Raw genomic sequence first — 10,387 nt, forward strand, 5'->3', positions numbered from 1 at the left:
GCTTTGGCTGTGCTTCTTTAATGCAATACTGATATGGCCACAACTACTATCAAGTAGGAATAGCATTTGAAGAGAAGGGGAGGTGGTTTATTAAATTGGGTCTCTTCTTATTTTTTGGTATGGGTTAAAAAATTGAACAAGGATGAGATATTGGTTTTGTCAGACTGAAAAACATTAGTCTTCCTGTTAGAGGCAAGGGCCAGCTGACAAAGCCCTTTTTAATATTGTAGGCTGGACAGGAGCATGTTAATTGGATAGATGTCATGTATGTTGCATGCTCTGTGGGATGATAATGTAATTAAGAAAGACTGAGATGGTTACGATGAGACAAAAGTTGCTAATGGTTCCAGTCTTGGGTTGCCAGTTGGGATGCATTCTGTTTACCCAAGATATCCTCCGTAGGATCAACCACAAACCTAAAAGCGTCTGAAATCCCAGTCTGGAAAAATTGACTGGCCCAGGAAACCGAAAGCCTTACGACAGGGAGAAAAAAATCTCTCATAAGAAACACTCTTGCCTGTCCACCATGCTTCTAATTCATGTCTCTCTTGGCAAGTCCTTTTCCTTTTCCATTTTTCCTTTCATTTTGGATACTGGGGTGATCTTTTGCATCACTTTGTGTGATTTGTGGTGGTAGTGGTAGCTCTGCGTAAGTGTGCAGCTGATTTTGTCTGACAATAATGCAGGAAGAAGAGTATGAGATGTTACTGTTGTGGACCTGGCGGTTTAGCGTTCTTGATTTGTAGTAGTAGTGGTAGTTCTGTTGGGTCTTGTTTGACAAATATGAAGGAAGAAGAGAAAGGATGAGTTACTGTTGTGGACCTGGTGGCCTGTTTGTTTTGAATCTTGTGCAGCCCCCTTCAGTCATTTTGATGATTTGGGAAATAGAATTACCTTTGAAGGGGTGGCTAACCATGACTTTTAGTTTCAAGAAAAGACAATTATGCTGGAATATTCTATTATTGATAATATGGAATTTTATTCGCATCAATGAAGCAATTTGTTTGATTTAATTTATTTGTAAGCAACTGAATGGTTTTCAAAGATGTGACTAAACCAAGTGAGGTAGTACATTATTACAAAAAAAAAAATAGCCAAAGCTGTATTTGCTAGTGTCAAGAGGACGTATGAATTGTGGAGGGTGTATATGTGGAAGAAAGACCATTAACCAGTAGGTTGTAAGAATACATATGACTCTGTCTAAGATGTGGTTTAGAATTTCAGGACTTAAAAGAATACAAAAAAGTTTGATGGAAATTTTTTTTCTTTTTTATTTGATTTTTCCTGTTTATATTATTTTAAGCCTCTTTTCAATGCCTTGCATTACTTTGCCTTCTTCATTAAGAACGATTAATTCTCTCCTTGCCAACAGATATCAGATTCCTTGCTTCAGAATACGGTTAAATGTCTGGTTGATGTAGTTAATTCAGAGAGTGCTTCTCTAGCTTCTGCTGCAATGCAAGCTCTAGGACATATTGGACTAAGTGTTCCACTTCCTCTGCTGCCTCATGATTCTGGTTTAGGTAATGTTTGTATTTGCCTTTTAAGCTCAATAGAGGCTGCATAAAAGCTTTACATTATGGTAAAGCTGACAATTTGATGTACATGCATCATCCAATTGCAGCCAATGTTTTAACGCTGTTGCATGGAACATTAAGCAAGCTTCTATTTCGTGAAGAAATTAAAGCAATCCAGAGGATTGTTATTGCTTTGGGTCATATGTCTGTTAAAGAGACATCCTCTTCGTTCCTGACTACAACCCTTGATTTGATTTTCAGTCTATGCCGCTCTAAGGTGGGAATCCTCATTGAAATTTTCAGTTCTTTCTTGAAAATTATTCTGTCGATGAATGGTCAAGGCATATAAAAATTGAAAAGATTTCATGTGCTCTTTTACACATTATTCCCCAATTGTGTTTGGGCAGGCTGAGGATATCTTGTTTGCTGCTGGTGAGGCGCTTGCATTTTTATGGGGTGGTGTTCCTGTGACTACTGACATGATTCTCAAAACGAACTATTCTTCACTTTCTGCTACATCAAACTTCCTGATGGCTGATGTTGTGTCATCTTTGTCAACTTCTCGGAACATACATTCTGAAGTTGATGAGAACTACCATAGTGCAGTTAGAGATGCAATTACTAGGAAATTATTTGATGGACTTTTGTATAGCAACAAAAAGGAGGAGCTGTGTGCTGGAACTGTCTGGCTACTGTCGCTGACAATGTACTGTGGCCACCATCCAACAATTCAGCAGTTGCTTCCTGACATCCAGGTTTGTCACAAGCATTACAACTACGACTGTAAAGCGTCTAACCATACTTCCAGTAGTTGAAGTTCAAGATATATGTAGTTAGTACACCCATTGGTGTGAAGCACGAGTTTCCAGCTGTCACAGTTAATGGTGGAATATGGATGGAGTGATCTAAACAATGCAGTTCCAAAAGTGTTTTCTTTGCACTCAGAATAGTTTAGTGACTAAAATGAAATACTTGAAATAGCTTAGTGACCATTGGGGCACTTAGCTCAACGTTTGCAGGATGTAATAAGTTTAACTAGGCAGATATGCTGTACACTTTATATGATTATTCATTACACAGGATTTCCATTTGTTTAAAATGATAATTCTCCATCTAATACACTGCTGGAATGGATGCAGGAAGCTTTTTCACACCTTCTGGGAGAACAGAATGAACTCACACAAGAACTTGCATCTCAGGGCCTCAGTATTGTATATGAACTTGGTGATGCTTCGATGAAGAAAAACTTGGTGAATGCCCTAGTTGGCACACTAACTGGTTCAGGGAAGAGGAAAAGAGCTGTAAAGGTCAGGATGACTATCTTATATGCTCATCATCTTTCTTGTGTGTATACTCTTTTTCTAAGTTACATCTCTCATTTTTGCAGCTGTTAGAAAACACTGAAGTGTTTCAAGATGGTGCAATTGGTGAAAGTCCTACGGGAGGAAAATTGAGCACTTACAAGGAACTTTGCAACCTCGCAAATGAGATGGGGCAACCTGACTTGATTTACAAGTTCATGGACTTGGCTAATTATCAGGCTTCACTAAATTCCAAAAGAGGTGCTGCGTTTGGGTTCTCTAAGATAGCCAAGCATGCTGGAGATGCCCTACAGCCATACTTGCGTTCATTGATTCCAAGACTTGTTCGCTACCAGTATGACCCTGAGAAAAATGTTCAGGTAGATATCCTATACTTAAGAATGTTTTCTTTGAGTGCCGTTGCTCTTTTCTAATAAAGCATTTTTACATCCATTTTGGCTCATTAGATCTCAAACTTTCTTCACATCAAGTAGACATTGGCTACTTCTGTACCCCATTCTATCTTTTCTTAGTTGTGATATTGGTTTGACTTCTGTACCTATCCATTGATTGTTGTCTATAGGAGTGGAAAAGCATGAGAGGCTTTATTGCTTCATCTTTCTCATTGTTGTTGCTCTACCATTTTGCTCTAGGATGCTATGGCACATATCTGGAAGTCACTGGTGGTTGACTCCAAGAGGACAATCGATGAACACTTGGATCTCATTATTGATGATCTTCTGATGCAGTGCGGATCAAGGCTCTGGCGCTCACGTGAAGCTTCTTGCCTTGCTATTGCAGATATAATTCAAGGACGTAAATTTGACCAGGTAATTGGATTAACGCATCAAGACTTAGTAGCTGGAATGGCTTATCTTTTCTCTTTGGATATATAGACGGTCAAACTTAGCACTGAACCATTATATAACCATCCATTTATGCTGTTCATTATGCTTGATAAAAATTTTTTTTGTGGCTTTTTTTAATATCAGTTTGAATTTCTCTAGTTAGTTTAAGGAAATTGCAATTGCAGCTGACTTTGAATAGCTGTACTTTCTTGATATTTGGCGTTTTCAACATATTTCATCAGATTTTAACAACTCTAGTAACTTGTTTTAGAAAATTAAAATTACAATTGCAATTGACTTTCTGGACTTCTTGAAGCATTATCAACAGTGACCTTGTCTTTACCATTCTTTTCAACATATTTCATCAGTTTTTAGGCTTCAGCGAGTCTAGTAACTTGTTTTAGACAATTAAAATTGCAATTGCAATTGATTTTCTGGACTTCTTATAGAATTATCAACGGTGACCTTGTGTTTACCATTGTGATAAAATCTGTATCCATAACTATGCAAGTCATTTGTAGCTGTGAGCTTATGCACGTGGTCAAATTGAAGCCTGGTTCCTGACTTGGTGCGGTACAGCCCTAAATCTGGAATTAATGATTGCCTACGAAATTATGTATGTTCTAGAAACAACACCTGAATCATGAGTCTAAGAGAGCAGCAAGGAGTAGAAAACAGTAGAAATTGGGGTAGAAGGTAGCAAATCTTTGAAATTCCCATAGTCCTTCAAGGAGTCACCTAATTGAGGAACCTAATGATGTCTGACGTTTGGAGATCCAAGGCTTCGTTATCCCAAATATAGCTTACAAGTGCCACAAGTCCTGCGAAGGATCACCTGATGTATTCTGATCATTCTGAATCCTGATAACCAAAGGACTTGTAAAACCATAGAGGGAAACATCAATAGAATAAAACTACTATCAATTATGCAAAGATTACTTAAAAAAGCCCCTCTGCCTAAATTGTTGAAATACTCATCAGAGCCTCAAGCCACTCTATCTTACATGGATTGGGGTGTGGGGTGTTGGGTACGCATGCGTGTTGAAGTGTTGGGTTTGCATATTTGAAAATCATAGGATCTTGGGATATGTGTCCAAATTGGAATGGGGTGCAAGGATACATTTCCTATAGTCATATGTGCATAAGATACTTAAAAATAAATCATTCCAAAATTTATCCATTATCATGTTTGAAGTCTATGCTAATAAAAGGTTCAATTATGTTGAAAAAAAACATAAATTGGGTTAGAAACGTGAATTTTTAAGTATGAGGTGCTGAATTAATAGTTCAAAAGGGAAAAATTGTAAATAGATTAAGTATTGTAAAAGAAATAAAAGTTAAAATACAGGGCTTTAGTTGCAAAAAAGATATTATGATCAAACCCCATCTCTATCTTGGAAATTGATATCCATTATTAGTGTATGTAATTAATTCTTTTAGATCATGAGATGGGCTACTTTTCAAGTGTTAAAGTCACCCATAGATGACCGGTAACCATGCAATAGCAGCTAGAAATAAAATGTGTGTAACTTATTTTATCCAATGAATGCACTATTAACAACTAAAGGGTAACCAAAAGTTTACTTTAGACAAAACTTTGTTCTTATCCCTTGTTTGCTTTGTCATCTTAAGTCCAACTGTTACCCCGAGACTCAACTCCTTATCTTCCTCTTTTAAAATCCTATCTACTTTTTCCCCAAAAAGTGTCAACTTCCTCTCATTCAGCGTAGCATCTCATGACCTCTTATCTTCCTCCTTTTCACCATACCATGTCATCACCTCTCATCTATTGTAGATGCAGCCAGTCAATGCACCCAATTTTTGTTGACCACATCAGACACATATCTTGCACCACTGTCCTTTTCATGTCATGTCGATGCGGGTGCAGCAGGGCTGGAAGGAGATCCATGTAAAATAGGCCTCTGTTCTTTGACTCCAGTCTATGTTACTTGGACTTGCCTTGCAGCCCTGCTGCACCCATGTCGAAACTATACGACATGGACATTGTTGTGCAATGTGTCTGATGTGGTAAAAAAAAAAAAAGAAAAAAAATTGGGTGCGTTGACTATGCAGAGGCGTGGCTGCAAGAGGAAGATGAAGATGAAAATGAGATGTCATACTAATGAGATACTATGGTGAGGACTTAGAGTCTCAGGGTAATAGTTGGACTCAAGATTCAGGAAAGAGCAAGTGATAAGATAAAATGTTTGTCTAAAGTAACTTTTGATGACCCTTTAGTTGTTGCTAATACCTTGATTGGATATTAATAAATTCCACATATGTTGTAATCTAAAAGAATTAATTACATACACTAATAATGGATGTCAATTTCCAAGATGGAGTTTGAACATGACTTTTTTTTGCAGCTAAACCCCTATATTTTAACTTTTATTTCTTTATCAATACTTAACTTATTTCTTTAGAATTTTGCTCTTTTTTAATATTAATTTAGCCCCTCACACTTCAAAATTCAAGTTTCTAACGAAGCTTATGGTTCTTTTCAACCTGACTGCAGATTAAATGAACTTTTATTTGCCTATACTTCAAACATGATCGTAGATAAATTTTGGAATAATTTATTTTAAAAAATTGTATGCACTGATGAGTGAGAAATCATATCCCCACGTTTGTTTCCAAATTTTGACACATATACCCGGATCCTATAATTCCAAATACGACAATTTGATGCTTCGACACACACCCATAACTGACAAGTGCACCTGAGTCCATGTAAAATAGCCTTAAGTACTATGGGCTTTGATCAACTTTATATTGAGCTCACCTTGTGTATGACTACAATATTTTGGACTCATCCCTGTGAAGCTTGCTCTTTAATTGTCTTAGAGAGATTATTCTGTATGATGATCAAACACCAACTATTTCTGATCTCAGGGTTAGATAAATATTTGCTCGTATAGCATGTCTCTATACATATTCCAATGAATCTTTTGAGGAGATTTCTTTGATGCTTAGAAATCTTTAACCTTCAAGATTAAGTTTTGAATATGATATTGGATCAAATTACTGGGTCGACGTATGTGGGCTAAATTCATGCAGATGCTTCTAAGCCTCAAACTCAAGCAATCTTAAGTAGTGTAGTTCCCATGTCTGCAAACCAAGATAGGATTGGTGTCTGAGTAGCCGAAACATATGACGTGTGTAGCTCCAAATATGAGTTTTCATTTGCTGAGGATTGAAAATCATGCAGCCTCATTTAAACTGTGGCCTATTGTATAAAAAGATGTTTTCTACCACATTGACATACCTTACCGTAATGTGTAAAATATCATGCATCCTTTTTTCTTTTGTGTTTATTTACCAGCAAGTAAACATGACATATTGACATTAATCTTATTATGTTACAAAGTTATTTTAAATCGATGATCATAGGAGTTCATAAGCTTATTAGTTACTTTAATACCAATGATTCAATCTGTCATATGAGATGGTTATCAACTAAAATATTAGAAACTTGATCTCTATTCCTGCTGCCAACCATTGGTCTGCATGTGCTTGGGCAAATTGAAAAGAACTCAACTTGTATGTGCATTAGCTGTTAACTGGTATTTTGGGAGGAAAACATCTAGTCACAGTATTATGAGTGACCAACTAGTATTTATAGGACTACAAACCTAACAAACTATTTACAAGAATATCCTTACTAATTTATTATCTACAAGAATACTTATATTCTCTTAACACTCCCCCTCAAGTTGGAGCATATATATCATAAGCACCCAACTTGTTACAAATGTATTTCACCCTAGAGCCCCCTAAACTCTTGGTAAACACATCAGCCAATTGATCTACAGACGGTACATGAGATGTCTTGATGACCCCGTCAAGCAATTTCTCTCGAATGAAATGACAATCAACTTCAATATGTTTTGTCCTTTCATGAAACACTGGATTAGACGCAATATGAACAGCCGCCTGATTATCACACACTAAATTCATAGGCTGTTTATGCTCAAACCCAAGTTCAAGTAACATGCTCTTCAACCAAACCAACTCACACAGTGTGAGCCATAGCGCGGTATTCAGATTCTGCACTTGATCTGGATACAACTGTTTGCTTCTTACTCTTCCACGACACTAAATTACCACCAACAAACACACAATATCCTGTAGTCGATCTTCGATCTGAGGCAGAACCAGCCCAATCTGCATCACTATATCCTTCAATATCAGTGTGTCCATGATTTTGATACAGCAACCCTTTTCCAGGTGCACTCTTAAGATACTTGAAAATCCTTGAAAATCCGTATAACAGCATCCCAATGACTAGTACGAGGGGTATCAAGAAATTAACTCACAACACTCGCTGCAAACGAAATGTCAGGTCTCGTTACAGTGAGATAATTTAATTTACCCACAAGTCTTCGATATTGCTTAGGATCATCAAGTAATGCACCTTGATCTCCTGCTAATTTCACATTGGGATCCATAGGAGTATCTACAGGTCGGCAACCTAACATCCCAATTTCACTCAACATATCGAGTACATATTTCCTTTGACATAAATAAATCCCATATTTAGACCGAGCTACCTCAATACCCAGAAAATACTGTAGATGACCTAAATCCTTTGTCTGAAAGTTTGCCTGCAGATTGGATTTAAGTTTCTGGATCCCCACAACATCATCACCTGTAATCACAATCAGTTTGTTTGGATTGAGCATTATTTATCCAGTTTTATTTGCTTACATCATCATTACAATTTCCAATACACCTTTTTATCTTCCCAATTACCTTTTTATCTCACATACATCACATCATAAAAAGTGCTACAGTAAAAATATCTCAAATAATCCCAAATAACTTACAATCCAAACAAACCCAATATCATTCACATAAACAACTAATAATTTTACCAGCATTAGAATGTCGATAAAATACAGAGTGATCTACTCCACATCTTGTCAGACCGAACTCCATGACAACACTACTAAACCGGCCAAACCAAGCCCTCGGAGACTGTTTCAATCCATATAAGGATTTTTTCAAACGACAAACCAACCGCGGATTCTCTCCCTGAACAACAAATCCAGGAGGTTGTTCCATATATACCTCTTCTTCCAAATCTCCATGCAGAAATGCATTTTTCACATCCAACTGATGCAATGGCCAATTATAAGTTGCTGCCAAAGAGATAAGAAGACGAACAGAGGTAATCTTTGCAACAGGAGAAAATGTTTCTAAGTAGTCTATTCCATACACCTGAGTAAATCCTCTAGCTACCAGACGAGCCTTCAATCTATCAATAGAACCATTAGGCTGCACTTTTATAGTGTACACCCATTTACAACCAACAACAGGCTTACCTGAAGGACGAGGGACAAGATCCCAAGTATCATTTTGTTCCAAAGCAGACATATCTTCTTGCATAGCTAATCTCCAACCAGGATGATTAAGAGCATAGGTAATAGATTTAGGAATGGAGATAGAATCAAGGGAAGCAACAAAAGAAGAATATGACATAGAGAAACGAGAATAAGAAACAAAATTAGAAATAGGATGGGAAGTACAATGTCTCTTACCTTTGCGTAAAGCAATAGGAAGATCTAACTCACAGGAGGGCGTCATACTTGAATTTGAAGATTGAGAGTTAATTGGTGAAGTGCGTGGCATATCAGGAACTTTCTCAACCATGAAACGACGAGAGTAAACTTGAAGATGAGGACGAGATAATCGAGCTATGGAATCTGGTGGACTAGATGACTCAGATAATAAAGGGGAAGGGACTGGTAAAACAGGAGAGGAAAAAGAGGGACACTGGTCTAACTCACAAGGCATACTTTGTTTGATAAAATATGGAGTGGATTCAAAGAAAGTAACATCAGCACAAGTAAAAAATCGATTTAAAACTGGACTGTAACATCTATACCCTTTTTGCGCTCGTACGTATCCTAAGAAAATACACTTAATGGCAGGAGAATCCAATTTATCCACCCCGGGAGTAAGCTGATGAACAAAGCACACACATCCAAAAATACGAGGAGGTAATTTAAACACAGGTTCATGAGGAAAAAGAATGGAGTGAGGTAATTGACCTCCAAGAATATTAGATGGCATGCGATTAATTAAATAACATGCAGTTAGAACTGCATCACTCCAAAATTGTTTGGGCACATTCATGTGCAACAACATTGTTCGAGCAATTTCGATTAAATGTCCAATTTTTCTTTCAGCAACTCCATTCTGTTGTGGAGTGTGAGGACAAGAGGACTGATGAATAATACCAGACTTACTCATAAAGGTATTAAAAGGAGTGGAAAAATATTCTTTCGCATTATCACTGCGAAGTATACGTACCGGCACACCAAATTGATTCTTTATTTCTACAACAAATGCACAAAAAATGGAATATAGTTCTGAACGATCTTTCATTAAATAAAGCCATGTAACTCTTGAAAAATCATCAACAAAGATTACAAAATATTTAAAACCTAACTTTGAAGTGACTCGACTAGAACCCCAAACATCAGAATGAACTAACAAAAACGGTTCAGAAACCCGTTTATTGACTCTAGGAGCAAAAGAAACACGATGATACTTTCCTAACTGACAAGACTCACATTCTAACGAAGATAATTGACTCAAAGTAGGAACCAACTTTTTCAAATTTTGTAAAGACGGATGACCTAAACGACAGTGAATTTCAAGAGGAGAAACAGTAGCAGGACATGCTATCGGACCATTGAAATTGAGAAAGTAAAGA

The 10,387-nt window shown here is 37.1% G+C and overlaps 1 protein-coding gene across 1 annotated transcript in view; it reads left to right on the top strand.

Moving 5' to 3' along the window:
* Positions 1 to 10,387, top strand: part of LOC113765123 (proteasome adapter and scaffold protein ECM29) — a 32,532-nt gene that overhangs the window by 10,596 nt on the left and 11,549 nt on the right. The window contains exons 18-23 of the mRNA XM_027309190.1: positions 1,373 to 1,523; positions 1,625 to 1,794; positions 1,925 to 2,272; positions 2,657 to 2,824; positions 2,905 to 3,198; positions 3,472 to 3,648. Coding sequence (XP_027164991.1) covers positions 1,373 to 1,523; positions 1,625 to 1,794; positions 1,925 to 2,272; positions 2,657 to 2,824; positions 2,905 to 3,198; positions 3,472 to 3,648 — 1,308 coding nt within the window. The remainder of the gene's footprint in view (positions 1 to 1,372; positions 1,524 to 1,624; positions 1,795 to 1,924; positions 2,273 to 2,656; positions 2,825 to 2,904; positions 3,199 to 3,471; positions 3,649 to 10,387) is intronic.

Source organism: Coffea eugenioides, chromosome 1, assembly GCF_003713205.1.
Source record: "Coffea eugenioides isolate CCC68of chromosome 1, Ceug_1.0, whole genome shotgun sequence".
NCBI lineage: Eukaryota > Viridiplantae > Streptophyta > Magnoliopsida > Gentianales > Rubiaceae > Coffea > Coffea eugenioides.